Here is a 21,430-nt window from a genome sequence, read left to right as displayed (position 1 = left end):
GAAGGTTTACAACCACTTTAAAGCAGAGCTTTGCTCCCCCCTCCAAAAATTAAAAGTCAGCAGCTACAAATACTGTAGCTGCTCACTACTATTAGGGCACCTACCTGTCCAGGCATCCTGAAGTGTCCTCACCTGAGCCAATTCTTGAATTGGCTCTCGGGTGCTGGCTCCATTATCTCGGCTAAGGGAAACTGGCAGTTTGAGGGGGCGAATTTCTGGCTTACTTTGCCAGGGTAAACTGAGCCAAAAGTGGGAACACGTACCTGTCAAAATCAGGTACCCCCCCCCCCAAATGGTGCCAAATGTGGCAGTGGAGGGGTGTAGGAGGCAAACAACTGAAGCTTCCACTTTTGGGTAGAGCTCTGCTTTAGGAATCGCATAACTGAGTATGTTTTCACATAAAAATATAATTTGGAGCTTAAAGCTTAAAGCGTTTGTTACCCCAAAACTTCATATTCCTAATAAGTGCCTGCTGTACTATATACTTGTATGAGAAAGTATCCTGTTCTCTTTGTATATTATGTGAAATCCCCAGTGTTCCTACCAGTCTCTCTGCTTTCCTATTAAATACTGACCACACTAAGCAGGAGAAAACACAGTGGTCAGTTCTCTAGCTATGCTGGGAACTCAGCCTGCTCTCCTCCAATGATCAGACTTGTTCTGACATGCCTTTGCTACACAGGCATTCACTAGCATGCTCAGTGTACTGCTGCTTTTCCTCCCCCCCCAGCTCCTATGCAGTTGAGAACAGAGGGAATGTAATCACTTATAAAAAAAGGGGGGAAAGGTATTTATAATGTATTTTTATATCTAAACAAAAATGTTTTGCCTTTCATTTATATTTTAAACTGAATGGGTTGTTTTACAAGGTGATCGTTTACAATCACTTTAACTACTTTGCATTGACTGTCCTATCAGTCTGCATAATTTTAGTATAGGGAAGTTCTTTTCAGTTTTATTATAGTCTGAACCTATTGCTATCATCAGATGTTTGCTTAGTTTATCTAATGCATGCCGGTTTAAATAGGCTACCCCCAAATTCTATATATTGCCAATACCCTTTAAATATAAATACCTCTATCAGGTCCTTTTTTAACCTCTTGCCGACCAGCTGCCTCAGTTATATGGCGGCAGGTTACAGCGAATCGCCATACCTGTACGACGGTTCGTGGGAGCGATCCTGGGGGGGGCGCTGGCATGCCCATTTGCCAGCAGGGAACTTGAGACATGGGGCCAACGGCCCGCGATTGCCGCCAGGCACCCATGATCACTCCTTGTGAAGAGAGAACAGCGGTCTGCCGTTGTTCTCTCTGCTATTAACACAGAGCCCCTGTGTTCCTGCTATTTAGGAACACAGGTCTCTGTGTTTGATATTGCAAGCCCACCCCCCCCCACAGTTAGAAAACACCCCCTAGGCTCACAATTAACCCTTTGATCGCCCCTGGGTAAACCCCTTCCCGGTCAGTGTCATTATTACAGTAACAGTGCATATTTTTAGCACTGTAAACAAAAGTGCAGCGCTAAAAAATCTAAAATGATAATGAGTGTCCAAATCAGTGCTATAACGAGACCAATAGCCGCATATCAAACGCTAATGAGGCTAGTTCATCTGCCAAGGATCCAGTCAAAGAAATTGTAAGTCCTTGAAGAAGCGTGTCATTCAACGCTATAATGAATATAGGGAGAAGATCTTCTTGTTTTATAGGTTTAATGAAAAGCCACCAGTGCACTTCTTATATATAAAGTCAGCTCAAATAGTGCTCCCCTCCACCGTGCTCACCAGATGTCTGGTGTATAAACACCTTGAGTCCTATTCAACAGGAACTGTTGTTATCACACCCGGGATCGTTCCAACAGTCAGAACCTGGTGATCTTAGCCCTCTCGCACCCACTGCTATTCAGGGTGAACAAGATAGCCGGCGGATCCACTCAGATCGTGCCCAGAGTTCAAAACAGGCTGCATGGAACACTCACAAAATCGGAGCCAAAAAAAGGTGCTAATATAGTGTAGTTTTTATTGTAAAGGTTAAAACTACATCTACATGTAAAATGATAAAAAAAACACATATGAAGACCGCCGTTCCTACAGCATAAGGACACGGCGGCCAAGATGCCAGTGTGTAGGCCACTGACGTGTTTCGTGTACACACGTGTTCACAGGGGAATGCTCTGATTTTGTGAACATTCCAGGCAACCTGCTTTGAACTCTGGGCACCATCCGAATGGATCCGCCGGCTATCCTGTTCACCCTGAATAGCAGTGGATTCGAGAGAGTTAAGGACACCAGGTTCTGACTGTGGGAACGATCCTGGGTGCGATAACAACAGTTCCTGTTGAATAGGATTCAAGGTGTATATACACCAGACATCTGGTGAGGGGAGCACTATTTGATGTGACTTATATATACATATATATATATATATATATATATATATATATATATATATATATATATATATATATATATATATATATATATATATATATATATATATATATATATATATATATATATATATATATATATATATATATAGGAAGTGCACTGGTGGCTTTTCATTTAACCTATATAACAAGTAGATATTCTCCCTATATTCATTGTAGCGTTTGAATGACTCGCTTCTTCAAGGACTTACAATTTCTTTGACTGGATCCTTAGCAGATGGACTAGCGTCATTATAGTTTTATATGTGGCTATTGGTCTCGTTATAGCACTGATTTGGACACTCATTATCATTTTAGATTTTTTAGCACTCCACTTTTTGTTTACAGTGCTAAAAATATGCACGGTTACTGTGATAATGACACTGACCGGGCAGGGGTTTACCCAGGGGCGATCAAAGGGTTAATTGTGAGACTAGGGGGTGTTTGTGTGCTAGCTGCTGTTGCTACATTTGGTTTCACCAGCGCTCACTTTCTTTATGTGTGGGATATTTTTAGCACTGATTACTGTAGTAATGTCACTGGTCCCACCAAAAGTGTCAAAAATGTCAGTTAGGTGTCTGATCTGTCCACCGCAATGTCGCAGTTCCGCTAAAAATTGCTGATGGCCACCATTACTAGTAAAAAAAGAAATAAAGACATAAATCTTTCCCTTAGTTTGTAGATGCGATAATTTTTGCGCAAACCAAACAAAATACACTTATTGGGATTTGTTTAACCAAATATGTGTAGCAGAATACAAATTGGCCTAAAATGATGAAAAAAATAGATTTTTTAATTTTTTTTTTTGGGAATGTTATATAGCAGAAAGTGAATTTTTCGTACGGGTGATCAAACACCACCAAAACAAAGCTCTATTTGTGGGGGGAAAAAAAGGACATTCATTTTATTTGGGTACAGCGCCGCACGACCACGCAATTGTTCGTTAAAGTAACGCAGTGCCGAATCACATAAAATGGCCTGGTCATTAAGGGGGAAAATCTTCCAGTCCAGAAGTGGTAAAAACAATAGATATGTCTAGTATTCTAGTTGACAAAAATATGAGAAAATCTGAATTTAATTTAGCAAGCAGAAAAACTGTTGGACCTGGTAGCAAAATCCATCAATCCCCGGAAGCTCACATAGCACAGGTTAAGAATACTTTGTATGGTTGATGGGCACAGATAAAGGATTTCAGGTATTGGATTGCATATTGATTGCTCTCCCATTCAGAGAAGTGAAGGTACACGTTTTAATTGGATTTATTCTGCAATTTAAATCAAAGCGCTCTGCATTATTTAGGCTGGAGTGGTTCTTTAAATCTGCAAAAGATTAGCCCCATTAAACATTTTAGTTGTTTGTGCCCACTCACATGTGAAAGTGTCAGCTAATCCCATGTTCTAATCACACCTGGCAAAGGTATTGTTTCTTTAAGGCAATCTTCTTTACATGTGCAATGATGTGCAGCATGGGAACCTTTAACGAAAATAAAGTGAATAAGATTTAAACTTATATTCATCAATAAACAAGAGTAAAATTGTCTCCGTTCTGGGTGAGGAGAGTGCGTCATCAGAGACAATGAAGCCACTCCAGTCTGACCCCACCAACTGTTCTTGCACTTCCCAAGCTTCTTCTAGTGCTTGTAAGGAATGTGTTCTTTGTGGAATTTCAATGACCTTCATGAAAGAGGAGAAAGAAGGGAGGGGATTTCGTTAGAGCACTGCTTGACTGAAATAATCAGCCTTTGACATCAAAATTCTGTGTACTGTGTATATTATTCTTCATGTAGATTGATTAGGAAGATCATTATATAACCCTGTTTTTATAAGATAATATTTTTTTAGATTGGCTTCTAAAAATAAATGCTGGTACGCGTACGACTAATATCTGATCAGGAAACTGATCTAGTTGCGTTGCGGTAACCTCTGTGCATACATAATTGCTCTCTGTGTGGACAACATACATGGCATGTTATAAAGAGATTGTATAAAGGTCACTAAGCATCTGTTGTGTGCTATTACCCTAGCGGTTTTAAATTCTTCCTATGAATGGATCCTATTTTATTGGAGTCGGCTGTAGTAGGTGACAGGCAAAGCATTCCTTTAAGTGGCTTTACTGTATTTCCAATAGCTTCCAATTTCCATAGCTTTTTTTAAAGTATAACTAAGTGCCGGTTCACACTTATGCGCTTGTACTGCGAATGCGATGCGTTCTAAATAGTCTCCAATCGCATGCATTTACAAAATACATTGAATTCGTGACGGTCGTTCACATCTATGCGTTGCGATCCAGATGCGAATGTGATGCGATTATAAAAAGGGTCTTGTGCGAGTTTACAGCGTTGCGTTGCGAATTTAGTCTCCATAGACATCAATGTAAATCGGTCTGGACTCGCATTATCAGTTCAGATATGTGCGAATTCTTATGTGCGAATTCTTATTTTTTGTTTGATTTTCCCCTCAGCTCCACCCCTCCTGAGCTTAATTAACATAATCAACGCAATCACATTTTCTTTACAATCGCGCTGGTACTATTGAAAAACATAAGGTAAACTCGCACTGCAAATTCGCATTGCAAGCGCAAGCGCATAAGTGTGAACCGGCACTAAATGCAAAACTTTTTTTTTTCAGTTTTGGATAGAGTGGGGAGGGATTAGAACACTTGTCAGTTTTTCTTACTTTTTCCCCTGTTAGGGAGATTCCCCCTCTCTATTTGTCCTGTTTACCGTTATCATTGAACGTGAACGTAATGAAAATCCCAAATTTGGGGACCCCAATGAATTCCCTTAATTTGCAAGGATTTCCTCGTACTTTCTGTTTGGCTATGAGGCCGGAAGTGAAGGGAAATCTCTGCAAGAGTACACAGATGACAAAGAAAAAAAGAAAAATATGACAGGGGTTATATCCCTCCCTTAGGTCCTTTCACACATGCGGTCCGATCAAGTCCGCCTGTCAGTTTTTCAGGAGGATCTGATTGGACCCTTCATTCACCCCTATGGAGTGGCACATGTCAGCGGTGACCAGGGGCTGACTGTCAACTTTCGGCCCAGAGTGTAAGTACAATCCCAAAGGCCAATGGTGCAACAACTAGGCCCTCCCCCCCTCCCACTCTCTCTCTCTTCCTGGCCTCCTTTTGACCCCCATTCCAGGCTGAAGCTCCGCTACAGGTATTCTTTACCCGTTGGTCGAATTCGGGTTCCCAACCTGGCCAGCAGGGGGCGGGTGGGGGGAGCTGGGACAGCTCGGTTGGGGCTGACCAAGGGAGAGTCTCCAGTGGGTCATGGAACTATCTTCTGCTCAGATACAGTTTACACCATCCATGCTGTGGGGGGGAGGAATCTGCGCTCTGTCCTTGTCTTCATCCTGCACTTAGTAGGTCAGCTGTGGGGACTTTTTACTTCTGTTCACCAAGAATCATTTAGGCATGTCTGTGGCAGAAGCAGTGCAGCCTTTTTACAGGGCATCAGAGCAGCCCAGGGAGCAATTGTCCCCCTGCCCCCTGGCCCAGTCCACTCCTGGCGGTGACATGTCCACTGACACCCGCCGCTATCCAATTCGATCCTGTCCACCACATCCAGACAGATTGTGACCCTATTTTCCATCCGTCTGGAGGATAGGATCAGATAAAATCGGGTGAAAATAGTCAGGCAGTCCGTTTTCACCCGATTTCCCCAAAGGGGAGAGCAGGACTCTGTCTGTCTCCGCTCTGCACAGTGAGTGGAAACGGACCTGTCATGCACCTGCTCAGCGGGGATCAGCAGATCGATCCCCCCGGTGAGCAAAACAGAGCAGACCACTCTTGTGAAAGGGCCCTTACTCTATCCAGAATAAAAAAAAAAAAAAAAAGCTTTGACTCTAGTTCTACTTTAAGTATTCTTCGTATATCCGTAAATTTTTCCAATAAAACATACACACCTATGCTGTCATGTACAGTTCATCTGCATTTAGCATCATGTTGGATTTTTTTTACCAATTTTGATGTGCTATTTGGTTGACCTGGAGGTGTAGTAGTGCCTTTAATGTATGAAGGCTAAGAAACTTGTGGTCCTTATTGTGTGTACTGATGGTACCCACTGTAACACTCTTATCACAAGTAAACGCTTTGAGTGATAAAGCAAAAAAGAACTACAATGGGACTTTAACAGGTAGTATAAAAACGAATCAACAAATATCTCATAAAATCTATGTTTGTTAATGATATATTAAAATGACCTTGCTTTAAAATAAAAGGTTGGCACCTATGTTCAAATCATGTTGTTACAAAGGCCACTCTACAACCCCATCATACAGCCGAATGACAATACCTAATTCATATGAATCCAATTTCCTTCATATTGCACATTGATGGGGTCAAAGTAGACTCTCAATGTGTTTTGTGGACATAAAGATCCACTTTTTCATAAAACCTTTAAGGACAGAAATCTACAAATTATGTAAGTACGTAATTACAATCCTATTTTTTCCATGTACATTAGAAGCACCAGTTGTCAAACAAGAGTATTGCATATAAAAATGTAAAACAATGAAAAACAACCAGCCAATTTTAAAACTGTTAGTTTTTTTCCATCATATGTGAACCCAATCATCCAGAACTGAGCACAACGGTCTCAAGGGAAAATGGAGAAGCTGCTCCCTTTCTAATGATCTTTGAATATAAATTCATCATATATATATATATATATAATATATATATAAATGGCCCAAAACTATATACAATCACATTAGAAACTTTTTTTTTTTTTTCACACAATAATGTAATCCTAGTGACACCTCGCCCATTTTTAAATCTGACTGCGATGATATGTTACCACAAAGCTGTTCATTTTCGTCATAGGAAAAATGTATTCTTGATTCCAAATCATTCCAACCATCCTTTAATGTGGGGCGATGGCCCTTATTTATAAATACAAGGGTACAGTCTAATAAGAGATGAGTATTTAAGTTCTACTGGATTCCTACATAATATAATGGAAGGTAAGCTTTACCAATTATTGTAGTGTTAAATGGTTCGCAGTATCTTATTAACTAGAATTAATGACCAATCACAATTATCTATTGACAGATCTATTAACCAGCAAGTCCAATTTCATATATAATCACGTAGCTGAAAAATAGTAGGCAAGGAACTATTCCGTAAAGAGTCATAGATCCATATTTCGAGTCATTGAATATTAGCTTGATGGATTAGATATTGTAAATCAGGGCTGCCCTATAAATCAATAATAATAAATATGAGTTACAATGCTTGAATCAAACATGGATAGTACAAACCCCATTATGTGAGCAACATATTGTCTCCTATCACATGGGCTCCAGGTAATGGGGGTGGAGGGGGGTGTATCAGCTGGATCTTCACATTTGGCATGGAGTTTACCACCCCTACACCCAGGTACCAGGTACAGGTCTACAGGTAGGCACCAGGGCAAGGGGGAGAGGACAACCTCTTTGATGGCCCCCTCCTATGAGTGCTGTGCCACACCACCAGGCCACACCTACTGCTGTAACAGTATGTACATCATGTGAGCATGCTCATGATGTCGCAGTGGTAATGTCAAGGGGTGGAAACAAGATCCCTTCACCCAAGAGGGTGGGCCCAGCACCCAACTCCCAACTTATCTGTGTTGGCCAAGAAAGGACCGTCCCTCGAGCCACCCCATCGGCATGTTAACAAAGCCTCTTCCTCCCCCATAAAATTGAAATCCAAGGGAGATTACTGGCAGGTCCAGAGACTACTTGAACACCACTTATGTCCCTTTCACACTAAAAGTCACTCGATTTTGCCCTAATTTTTTGTTGTGATTTTGACTAGACTAGAAGCAATGCCTGTGTAATCTTGAGCGCTATAGACCTCAAAACGCATCAAAGTCGGACTAAAGTAGTGTGGGGGATTACTTTGAAGTCGGTACAACTTGAAGTTTCACAGATATGAACGGTACTCATTAGAAATCATGGAGTACGACTTGTCATGCGACTTTGCAGTCCTAATTCGTTGATGCACAAGTGTGAAAGAGGCCTTAGTGGACAATCTGCCACGCAAGTAGATCAGTCACATAAATAAACAAAAAAATACATATTTAAATGGTCAGCCGTAATCATCTAAATTAGTTTGCCAGGGTTAATAATTCTTATCATAAATATTCATATAATTTATTGCACAGCATAGATTTGTGCATCATCCAGAATAAGTGTCACATAGCGAATTAGGCACCTTTCACACTTGTGCGCCCTAAAAGTCGTGCAATTTTGACAATTTTGACTGGACTTGAAGCAATGCCTGTGTAATTTTGAGGGCTATGGACCTCAAAACGCATCAAAGTCGGACCAAAGTAGCACAGGGACCACTTTTGAAGTCATTGCGACTTGAAGTCGCACATATATGAACGGCACTCATTGGAAATCATGGAGGACGACTTGTCATGCCACTTTGCAGTCTCAAGTCGCACAAGTGTGAAAGGGGCCTTACAGAAATGGTTTAATATTAGTGTATTCATTTATTTCTGGAAAGATTAGTAGCCCTCAAAAAATGGATTCATCGTATTTCAACTTGTAACAACTTTTTAGCCCAGTTCTCTCCTTGAGGGTTTGCATGTACTCTAAGACACCAAACTTGATACCAGAGGGCTGTAACCATGCAATAGGGCCTTGTGTTGTCCTATTGGCAAACTAAGATTGCCAGTTTTTAATGGTGGAAGTGTGGTTTTAAGTTCTAAATCACAGTTCTTGTTGCCTTTTCATTACTTTGTAAAAGCTTGTCTCTCAGTGGGGGTCATTCTTCTATACATACAGTATTTTAGGATAGTCAGCTTTAAATTGACTAACCTTGAAGTCTGTCACTAACAAATACCAATAGCTTTGTATTATCTGTCTGAGTTAGCTATGTTGTCTGGAAAGGTGTCCAATGACTTTAATTGTCTTTGACTCTATATTTTTTATTGAAAAGCGCTGCTTCCTGAGATTTTCACATGGCCCTATAAAAGGCTTTTTTTAAAACCAAAACTGCTATAGAGACACTCATGGTTCTTGCAGAGGAGAGAGATCAAAACAGCAGCGTTTTTTTTATCAACATTTTGCTCAAGCTCAATCCATATTTCTCAAGCCATTGACCACCCTGCTCACATTTTTGGTAATTCTTCCTTACACTGACACTAGGCCTACTCAGTGGGCACTGAAGGTTTATGGGTTTTAAGGAGCACATAGGAGTTAGGGACCTGGGATACGCCCCCTGAATAAATTTCCATGTCTGTTTTTAAAGTGTATTTAGGCTATATTTTCTGTCCACTATCTTTATTATATATATATAATATTTTTTTTTTTTTTTTTCTGTTGAAATCCTGTAGCAAAGAGACTGGCATATGTTGATACCAGTCTCAGTTAGGGCTGTGTGATTTTGCCTAAAAAAAAAATCTTCGATTTTTAAAGAAAAATTCGAGTTTCAATTCGATTTTCGATTTTTTTTTTCCAATGCACTTAAAAAATGACTGCAGACATCAGATATAGTGTCAAAAGTGCAACTTTATTGCTATGATTGTCCTCAAGAGTTAAAATGCGTAGAATCCCAAAACAAAAAGTAAATGAGGCTCTGTCATTCAACAATTTCAAGCTTTAGCCCAGGTTTAAGCAAAAGTGCAACAACTTCACAGTAGCTTAAATTTTCTGTTCAAGAAATCAGATAATTACAAATTTTGTAACATATAACATTACAATTAAAAAAATAAACTCTTCTCAGTATAGTGTGAACTGTGAATATAAAAAATGAAACATGCCTGTGGCAGCGCAGACATATAGCCTGCTCAAAGAGTGAACAAATGTAAACTTTTATCTATAACAACAAAACACGTGCTTGCTGAAACATTGTGCATGCTCATTCTAAACATTTTTTGCAAGAAAGATGAGCCTGTCCACAACCTCTGGCTTAATGCAGGCCCGGTTGCAGGTAACTTTTCCCCCACCCACACTAAATACCCTCTCTGAGGGGGCACTAGTGGCTGGAATAGAAAGATATATTTTTTAGCCAGTAAGCTTAGCCTTTGAAAGTTGGGCTGATGCAGCTTCCACCATTCAAGAGGATCTGTGTCTGGACAGGTGTGGCTAGTCTCTGTCTGTACCTATCACAGCCCCTGTACAGGTATAACCCCGCTTCCCCTCAGACGCACCGCCCGCTTCCTCTCCCGGCAGCTGACGTCACATCCAGGCCTGGCGGTGGCCGCTGATTGGCTCGTTCCTCGTAGACTCTGAGCAGAGATGGCAGCGGCGGTGGTCCGGTTACTGGGGAGTTCTCGGTGTGTTGTGGCTGGTTCCCGGGCCTGGCTGTGCGGTGTGCAGCTAGCTGGAGCCCAGGGCGGCCCGCCTGTACAGGTAAGTGTCCCGCATGCAGGCCATGGGGGCCCCTGAGTGACCTCTAGTGTGTGTGTACTGTCTATGGGGCTGGCTCATATCGCGCTATGGAAAAAACTATAGTGGCAAAAAACTCGAGTTTGAAAAAACACTAAAAAATCGATTTATCGATCTAATCGATTTTTTGCCCAGCCCTAGTCTCAGTTATTAAGAATCTTTGGGCACATCTCTTTGTACTGAAGGTTGTTCATGACAACCATATTTCCTCGATCTTAAACCTCCAAAGGTTAAATTGTGATGTCGTAGTTCGTATTTAACTGGTTCAATGCTTGGAACTGCATCTTGATAAGACCATATATTTCCTTGCTCTCAATGAGCATTCCCTCTGATGACTTGTAGGAAGGTAAAATAATAAAATAACTTGGGTATTTTTGTAGGAGGAGATGGGGGGGGGGGGGGGTGGTTGATATTTGTTTAAATTTATTTTATTCAAGGGGAATTCCTGATCTCCCTGTTGATCCCTTTATTCCAAGTATATATCAAAATCAATAATGTCAATCCCATTTTTTGACTCGTTTTCCTCTAGTAAAGTGACTAAGTCCTTCAAACACCTAAAGTCTTAATTCTTGGATTATAACCAACTTTTGGATAATAAATCGAGCCCAGCTGAAATGTTTTCTGCCAAGTGTGTCCAGTGAGATCTAATGTACTCTTCTTGTGATTTTTCTGATGTTTGCGAGATTGGATGGCAATCACCTAGTTCTTATGTTTGTGAATTGCTTATGACTTCATGAATGTGAATTTGTATGGATGCTAATTGGTTACAGTTTATAATAAATTGTAACCATATGTTTTCTGCCCTTCTAGATCTGTATCTGATGCACTGGCCTGATGCTAATCTTCCTGGTAAGAGTGCCCGGGAGGCCCGAGCAGAGACATGGAAAGCTCTGGAGGATTTGTATGACAGAGGTGAGAGAATAATTGATTTTGGTCATTTTCCCCACTGTTTTTTCCATGACGGAAAAAAATCTGGCACCGTATGTATGCTATAGTACTTCTTGCTTGTACAGAAAGTAGATGTACCAGCTGGGGGAATAACACATATGTTAAGATAGCATATGGCTTGCTAAGAGCTAACTGGCACATTTAACTACTCAACCTGAAAAAGAAGCATATGGATAAGTGTACTTTTTAAATAAATATAAATGTATTATTGCTGCTTTTAGTCCATTCATTGAGTTGCAGGAGCCATAAAATGTTGCTTTATGCATAGAACATACTTTCAGTCCTTTGTCAGAAAGCATGTGTACAGAAGTGAAATAAACAGAAAAAAAAATTGAACTTAAGAAAAAATTTAGCTGAGCTCCTCTTGATTGACCTCTGACCACCAAATTATTGAGCAAGTGGTTAAAAGCATACACATCTAAAGGGATCGAAGATGCCATATTTGAAGTAACTACTGACGTCCACTTCACTTTTCATTCTTCATGAAAGCCTATTAGCCTAATTTGCATTTATTTTATACAACCTGCATGGAAATACACATCAGTACATGTTGGTTGTGATTGCAGATTTACAAGATAGTACTTTGCCTTCATTGCCATGCACCCTTCTGTGCCCAAAACAGGCTAGTTTATACTAACTTCTGGGAAATACATGTCAGTACACGTGGGTGAGAGGAACACCAGAATGAAATCTAGTACTGGCTTTCTGTGCAAATTATTGCATCAGACTTATTTAATAAGGCAAATGTGCATTGTGAAAATCTCAAACAAAAAAAACGTTCTTGGGTCTCTTTTCAATTAACTAAATTATTATAAGTTGGTTTGGATTATCACACTTTGCTACTATTATCATTTAATCTGGGTACACACTATATGAATCCTTTGAAACTGGCCAAAATGTAAAAATCGAAGGAACTAGGCAGAAAATTATTAACTGAATAGCGGCTGCTTCGAGTCAGATGCAGCCACGATTAGGTATTTTGACAGGCACCAGCTACAGCTGTCAGAATACAATAGTAGCAACAGGAGGATCCTCCATCTGTGCCGTATAGCATGGATGAGGGAATCTGCTATATTATTTTCATTCAGCCTGCATGTTGATCAAAAATAATCCATGTGTATATACTCAGTTTAATACTGGTTTTGACCAGAAGAGGCCATACCTTGAAACGCCGTTGTCTATGACATGGGTCTCCAAAGTGCCAGTTTATTGTTCTTCAGTCTTCAGATTTTAAGGGGCCAGACTGTGGCCAGCAGGAGTGGAACTTTTCCTGGCATCAGTGGGAGTAAACCTGGCCACATTTGGTATTATGGGGAAGAGTAGTGCCCCATTGTTGGTATCACTGGGAGGAATAGTTCCCCATTGTTGGTATCATTGGGAGAAATAGTGTTACAATGTTGGTGCCAGTGGGAGAAATTGTGCCCTATTGTTGATGTAAGTTGACAGAATCGTGCCTTATATCAGTGGGAGGAATAGTGACCCAAGGGCCAAATAAAGGCAAGCAAACGGCCTGCATTTGGCCCCCAGCCCACAGTTTGAAGACCATTGGTCTAGGAGATGGAGAACCCTTTACATTTTATCTGGTGAGACATTGCTTCAGAGGCTGCTGACAAACTTCAGATGTGGCACTTCCAGTGACACGGCTCCCATCATGTACCCTGGATCTTTCTGTGCCCCCTGCAGGCCGGACCTTGCTATTTACCCCTACATGAGCCTGTATGTTGGTCATTAGGTTTCAGCCACCCATAGGGTTACCGATGACAATTGCCATCAAGTCTCCACACACGAGAGTCCTAGGTTCATGTGAGCACATACAGTAATTGTCATTATTAACAGTTTGGCCTCAGTCGGTTTTATAATAAAGTGTATGCCTTTTATGGAATACAAGTTGGATCCAAGTTTTTTCTTTTTCTTTTGGACACTTATTAGGGACTAAGACACTATTTTGTTTGGATTTTGGACATAACCTAGAACTTATAAACTTCAAACACCTTTTTCACTCTGATGTTTGGTTTAGTAATAATGGTTTTACTCTTTTATACTTGCTGGTGATGGGTATCTACATGGGGCTACATTTTGCTTGTACAACAGAAATATTTTACAACTATCCTACGACAGATTATGACTTTAAACAAATTGCAGTTAAGGTATGCATAGGTCATATGGGATCCACATAAGTTATAACTGTAATTAGTTAATTGCACAGATCTACATATTCTCATAATTGTCATTGGATCCGTGACCTGTGTCTAACTGCAATAAAAGTATGGCCAAAGGTTTTTTGGTCCTACTACTCTTCTGGATCACAGGAGTGCACTTAATTGGCCTATCCTGTGACCCAGAATCAGCCAACAGCAGGCATCACAGAGCTGATCCAGGCTCTGGAAGGATCCTGACACAGATACCTCACCTGCAGCTGGCTCAGCCTCTAACGCGCTGCTGAGAGCCTGAGCCAGTTGCCCCCACCCCCTCTCCAGCCTGGCACTCCATTGAATACTGGAGGGGCAGAGCACAGAGCAGTGACTGACAGTCACCGCCTTCTGCTCAGAAAAGACAGAAAACTGAGTGATGGGGTCTTGTGATTGCTCAGTTCACTGTGTTAGAGCCAGTGAGGAACAGCTGTAGCACCACACGTATGCTGCAGCATGGAGGTGAGTATGTATGCTAATTTTTTAGAATCCCACACTTCTCATTTAAAGAGGTTGTAAACCCCTGAGTACTGTTTGTACCTATAGGTAAGCCTATAACAAGGCTTACCTATAGGTACTGTAAATATCTCTTTAACTTGCATCGTTTAGGAGATATTTACATTGAATGCAGCCGATGACGTCATCCGCACATGCACTCTGAAGAAACGGCTGCCCCTGCCTTTTCTTCAGAGCCCTGTGCTGTGACCAGCGGGAGTGACGTCACGCAGCTCTGGCACAGCCAGAGTTCGCAGGCCCGGAAGGAAAACAAGTGAAAATGGATGCGGCCTCCAACGGGGACGACGCGGGCTTCGTTTGCAGGTAAGTGTCACATAATGTGCTAGTATGCATTTTTTCCCAGGCTTTACTTCCTCTTTAACATGACCCTTTTTGAATTTATTCCCTGTTCATTTACTGCCTGCTTATCCAATGAGAATGCTTTACAAGCTATTAAGGGTACTGTCAATAGATGGGTGATGGAAGTGGGTGGGCCTCAAGCCTAAACCTGAGCAAGTCATGGTCTCACTAGCCAGGAATTTTAGTTTCAGATATTCACAATGGAAGACAGGTACACTTAAACAGTTGTTAATTACAGTTAGGTACTGGCTTATAGTATCAGTTTGTGCCCATTTATTAAATCTGCTGTAAAGAGAGGGAACAGAGGCCAGGCACTATCATGACCACTAATGTTTAAAAAAGGTAGCTTAAGAATAGTTAACTTTTTCATGTTATTATAATATAACTTCTTTTCTTATCTATTAACATGGAGCAGTTACTGTTTGGATAATGTAAGGGTAAAAGTGATAACAACAGCTTTGTTGAAAAGGCTTCTAGGTTGTTATCTATAGTGGTTGGTGCTCATTAAAAATACTATTTTATAACTGACAATGGCTGTGTTAGTGAGATAAGCAGTTTGATACAAAAAGTACTGTTTGCCCATGACAGCTTCCCATCATTTGTATAGTGTGGTAAAATTATCACTGTCCTCAGGGACATAGCAAGGAATGCAGGAGAAGTCTGGCCTTCATCATGGACAGATGCAGCTTGAGCACACTGTTTAATCGTATGATATTGCACTAAGTGACAGCTCAGAGGTGGCATACAGCATGGTTGTGGTATGGATGGATGTCTTCAACAGGAAACACTGACACCTGTTCAGCCTTGAGGAACTGTACATTAAATACAGGATTGAAAAGTGAGAAGCGAATGTGTGCAGACAAAAAACAGGTATTGAAAAATTGTCATTTTCAGTACATAAATATACCAGGGCACCCAAGGGAAGAATAACCTTCTTTAAAAGAGTTTATGGTCTGAAAGTGTCAGTTCAGCCAAAATGGATTTGTCTTATCTGGGTCAATCTTGGTGAACTATTTCTCTGTGAAGCTAGAGAAAAATTACCTGAATATAAGCTATATTTCACACCCACAAAAAAAGTGTAACCCAGAGTCCAAATTGCTTGCAAGAAAGCCGTGAAGTGTTTGTCCATTACTTTACCAACATTGTATCCTCAATTGGACATGGCATTTAACCACTTCTGGACCGGAAGGATTTGCCCTCTTAATGACCAGGCCATTTTTTGCGATTTGGCACTGCGTTATTTTAACTGACAACTGCGCAGTTGTGCGATGCTGTACCCAAATAAAATTGATGTCCTTTTTTCCCCCCACAAACAGGGCTTTCTTTTGGTGGTATTTGATCACCTCTGCTGTTTTTTTGATTATGCGCTATAAACAAAAAAAGAGCGACACATTTGTAAAAAGAAAGCAGTATTTTTCACTTTCTGCTATATAACATTCCCACATATTTTTGGTAAAAAAAAATCCCAATAAGTGTATTTTGATTGGTTTGCGCAAAAGTTATCGAGTCTGCAAACTAAGGGAAAGATTTGTCATTTTATTTATTTTTTACTAGTAATGGTGGTGATCTGTGATTTATAGCGGGATTGCGGTGGACAGATCGAACCCCTGACATTTTTGACACTTTTGGGGGACCAGTGACATTACTACAGTAACCAGTGCTAAAAAAATATGCGCTGTTACTATAATAATGACACTGGCAGGGAAGGGGTTAACACCAGGGGCGCTCAAAGGGTTAAATGTGCATGTAGGGGGTGATTCTAACTGTGTGGTGGCCAGACAGGATCCCTGTTTCAATCAGTGACAGATGAGCGGTGTGCTGTGTTTACAATGGCACACCGCCTTCTGTCAGTCCCTGCAGCGATCACCGGGTTCCCGGCGGCCATCGCAGCCGTCGGACCCATTGTTAAGCTGCAGGGCTAGAGAGCGGGCGCGCGATCGCGCCCGAGACCCACTCCTGCGAGCCAACGTACCCCTACGTCAGTTTACGCAGGAGAGCCAGCCTGCCGCAGTATAAGTGGTTAAGGGCCGAACACACAGGACGAATATCGGGCAGCATCAGCCGGTTCAATAGCAACCGGCTGACATTCGGCCCATGTGTACGGCAGCCGGTCCGACAAAAGCTGCCCGGTCCGACAAAAGGTCTGCCGATCGGCATCTGATTAGCGCTCTCAGCCAATAGCTGAGAGCGCTGACCGGTGTGTTCTGGTGGGGGCCGTCCCCCTTTCAGAACACAATGGCTCAGCGGGGTAGATCGCTGTATTAACATCGGATAATTAATACAGCGGCTCCTCCCCAGCTCTTCATCCCCAGCTCTTCAGTTTTTTCTGTCCGTGGGTTGAATGAAAAAAAAAATTGAATATTGTGTACCAGGCTTAAGTCTAAAAAGCAGTCCCTGCAAGGCACAGTAGTACATCAAGGTTTTGGACAACATTTAATAGCATGAGGAAAGTGCTCCAATCATCCAAGGAGCTCCTTCCAACTACATATGACTTTGATCAGTGTTGAATAGGCCAACAATTGGTATGTAATAGTCACATTAGTCTACTGGTCCAAAAAACATATTGTACATTACTGTCTCAATACAGATATCTTCCCACACCAACTTCAAGAAGTCTTTATCAGGCCATTGTTAAAAATGCCTTCCTTGGATCAAGGAATCTTGGCCAACTACAGACCAGTGCCAAACCTCTCCCTTTTAGGAAAGGTGACTGTAAAACGTCAATATTTTTGACGTATCCCAGTCTGGTTTTTAGAAACAAAATACAGTACGAGAACAGCACTAGTCTGCCTATTGATGGCTGGGGGCAAGGGAGAAGGCTCTATCTCTATTTTTCTTCATCTTTCTGCCACATTTGGAGCATATCATATTACTGGATCACCTAAAATGACATTAAACCCTACAGACGAAATGTTATCTAAGGAAGTAAAACTATAAAATCTGCATGTGTGTGCTTGCTTTTATTTTTCTTCAAAATGTGGTGTGTTATTGTAATTACCTGGTGATCCTGCCAGTCTTCTATTCAAAGTGGCAATGCTGTTGTGGGTGATCTACACTCTTCCACGCTGCCACTCGGTCTGGGCATGCTCAGTTTTGTGAGCGTCTTCATTTGCCATTGGCTGCCTATATTATAGACCTCATAAACAATGGCCAACTGATGGAGCTTACAAGGTAGTCTGACAATGTTGCTGCTTATTGCAAGGAACGGGTTTAGTGTAGGCATGGCAGGATCTAAAAGGTAGGATACTTTGCAATAGACTTACAGAAAATGATTTGATTTAAGAAATTTGTATGCAGTGAAGCATAATGACAAACGTAATGGATAGATTTTAAGTTTACATACACTTTTAGGTAACTGCTTTAGGGCTTGTTCTCACCATTTGCATTGGCCTGCAATGGGTAGCCCTGCCCAGCACAATCCCAACACAAAGACAAGGTAGTTTGCCTTGTTCTCTATGAAGTCAGTTCTCATTATTGCGTTATGGTGCTGTGTTCTGAAAAAAGCACTATGCTTGCTTTACTGTACTTTTTTTGTAGCAGAGCATGTTGCAACACATACCACCACATTGCAACACAACTGCAGTACAGAGAACTGTACTGTACAGAGAAATACCATTTCAATAAAGTTTTAAGAAAAAATTAACCGCACGATGCATCAGAATCACTATTGCGGCTGCTGGTGTAAAGATGTCCTCAAATGAAATCTGTGCTGGGGGATGCAAACGCCTTGATTAACCTCTACTTCTGAAAATGAGAGTTCCCTGGTGGCAATATTTGTTAAATGTCTATGGTACTTTCTTAATCACTGGAACAAGTGTGCAGATAAGGATTCTGACTTGAGTTGTTCATGCTTTTCCAAGTAGTGCCTCATACACATGATCAGACAATCGGACGACTTATTGTTTGCATTTTGTTGCACAATACTAGTATTTAATGCAACAATGCGTACTAAATGTATGATTTTTTTCGTACGATTCTGGAAAAGCTTCCTGGTTTGCATAGCTACTATTGATCGACCGATATCGGTTTTTCGTTGCCGATACCGATATTTTAGCCAATGCATATCGGTATCGGCAGATATTTTTGTACATTTAACATTCTTTTTTTTTTTCTTGACAGGTACTCTTGTGGAGGGATCTGGCGGTGTAAAAAAACCCAAACCCCTCTGTACTTAAAAAAATTCAAAATGCCAAGTTTGGCTGTTTTGAATGCTGTCATTTTTTTTAATCAGGCGCCAGTACCCGGAAGTGATGTCATGACATCACTTCTGGGTTTTTGCATGGAGACCGGATCCGAGCCGAATGCGGCTTTGATCGGGTCTTCGGTGGCCGTGCAGGCTGGTTGCCCGGGTCTCCCGGTGGGACGGGAGACCCGGGCGAGCCGCGGAAGGCGGCGCGGGGGGGGGGTGTGTAATGACAGCCGAGTGGTTTCTCAGCCGCATGGGTTGTCCATACAAGACAGCCGACCCTCGGCTATGAAAGCCGGTACTGGGGTGATGCCTCTAGCTGCAGGTATCACTCCGGTACAAGCACTTTTCCAAAATATCGGCAATATCGGTAATCTCCGGGGCCAATTCCGATATATCGGGGAAAGTGCATATCGGCCCTCGATATATCGCCTTTGCCAATAATTGATTGATTCCTAATAGCTATGTATCGGATAGTGCAAAACAAAAACAATGGCAGCCAGGCTTTTTCTGGGTTCCTGCGTGATCTTTGTCTATCGATTTTTAGCAAATGCATACTGTACTGATTAAACAATTGCCGTTCGCTAGGCTATCGTACGACAAAAGTTTTTGTGTTTGTACCTTCGAATTTTGTTGGATGAAATGTTGTGATCGGCTGTCGAAAGCTGTGTACTAATGATCAGATTATCGTGCGATCAATTCGAAAGCAATTTTTTTTCGTACAATTATCTGATTGTGTGTTCGAGGCATTCGTGAATCAGTATTTCCAGGCATTCAAAAAAAAGAAAAATACATATTTATGATCTGGTATACATGCACAATATTCCTATTATAATATTTCTGAAATGGTTTAGCTTTGATTGTTTAAAACAAAATAATTAAAATAAACTGTTGAGTCATCCACAAGCAGTCCATGTGAGATTGCTGTGAGATAGATTGCGAGCCAAAGAATAGGTTATTGTGAATTGTTACGTTATTTTTAGTAGTTACTATGTTAAAGCTGAATTCCTGGAATTCAGCTCCTTTGTGAAAAGTGAAGGCATACTATGGGGTTGATTTACAAAAGGCAAACAGACTGTGCACTTTACAAGTGCAGTTGCACTCTACAAAGTTGCTCCAGTTCTTAGTAAATGAGATGAAGCTCTGCTGACTTCCATCATCCAATCAGGTGCAAGCTAAAATGCTGTTTTTTTTTTATCTTGCATGTGTTCGAGTATTCCCTACAAAGTGAAGCTTTGCCTCATTTACTAAGCACTGGTGCAGCTGCATTTACAAAGTCTCAGCGAGCTCAGTCTAATCGCCTTTAGTAAATCAACTCCAGTGAGTTAAGTCCAAGGAGGTGCATCTCCTGGGCATACAGTGCCTTGCGAAAGTATTCGGCCCCATTGAACTTTGCGACCTTTTGCCCCATTTCAGGCTTCAAACATAAAGATATAAAACTGTAATTTTTTGTGAAGAATCAACAACAAGTGGGACACAATCATGAAGTGGAACGAAATTTATTGGATATTTCAAACTTTGTTAACAAATAAAAAACTGAAAAATTGGGCGTGCAAAATTATTCAGCCCCTTTACTTTCAGTGCAGCAAACTCTCTCCAGAAGTTCAGTGAGGATCTCTGAATGATCTAATGTTGACCTAAATGACTAATGATGATAAATAGAATCCACCTGTGTGTAATCAAGTCTCCGTATAAATGCACCTGCACTGTGATAGTCTCAGAGGTCCGTTTAAAGCGCAGAGAGCATCATGAAGAACAAGGAACACACCAGGCAGGTCCGATATAATGTTGTGGAGAAGTTTAAAGCCGGATTTGGATACAAAAAGATTTCCCAAGCTTTAAACATCCCAAGGAGCACTGTGTAAGCGATAATATTGAAACGGAAGGAGAATCAGACCACTGCAAATCTACGAAGACCTGGCCATCCCTCTAAACTTTCAGCTCATACAAGGAGAAGACTGATCAGAGATGCAGCCAAGAGGCCCATGATCACTCTGGATGAACTGCAGAGATCTACAGCTGAGGTGGGAGACTCTGTCCCTAGGACAACAATCGTCATATACTGCACAAATCTGGCCTTTATGGAAGAGTGGCAAGAAGAAAGCCATTTCTTAAAGATATCCATAAAAAGTGTTGTTTAAAGTTTGCCACAAGCCACCTGGGAGACACACCAAGCATGTGGAACAAAGTGCTCTGGTCAGATGAAACCAAAATTGAACTTTTTGGCAACAATGCAAAACGTTATGTTTGGCGTAAAAGCAACACAGCTCATCACCCTGAACACACCATCCACACTGTCAAACATGGTGGGGGCAGCATCATGGTTTGGGCCTGCTTTTCTTCAGCAGGGACATGGAAGATGGTTAAAATTGATGGGAAGATGGATGGAGCCAAATACAGGACCATTCTGGAAGAAAACCTGATGGAGTCTGCAAAAGACC

General features: G+C 41.3%; 1 protein-coding gene across 2 annotated transcripts in view; it reads left to right on the top strand.

Annotated features, from left to right (window-relative positions):
- Nucleotides 1–21,430, top strand: part of LOC309561901 (putative oxidoreductase ZK1290.5) — a 224,278-nt gene that overhangs the window by 82,917 nt on the left and 119,931 nt on the right. For both annotated transcript variants that reach the window (XM_082265963.1, XM_082265964.1), the window contains exon 4: nt 11,622–11,723. In XM_082265963.1, the coding sequence (XP_082122089.1) occupies nt 11,622–11,723 (102 nt within the window). The remainder of the gene's footprint in view (nt 1–11,621; nt 11,724–21,430) is intronic.

The sequence above is a fragment of the Pelophylax lessonae genome, assembly GCF_965119305.1.
Source record: "Pelophylax lessonae genome assembly, chromosome: 8".
In the NCBI taxonomy this organism is placed as follows: domain Eukaryota; kingdom Metazoa; phylum Chordata; class Amphibia; order Anura; family Ranidae; genus Pelophylax; species Pelophylax lessonae.
Note: the sequence above shows the minus strand (reverse complement) of the source record. Positions and strands in the feature narration are given on the sequence as shown.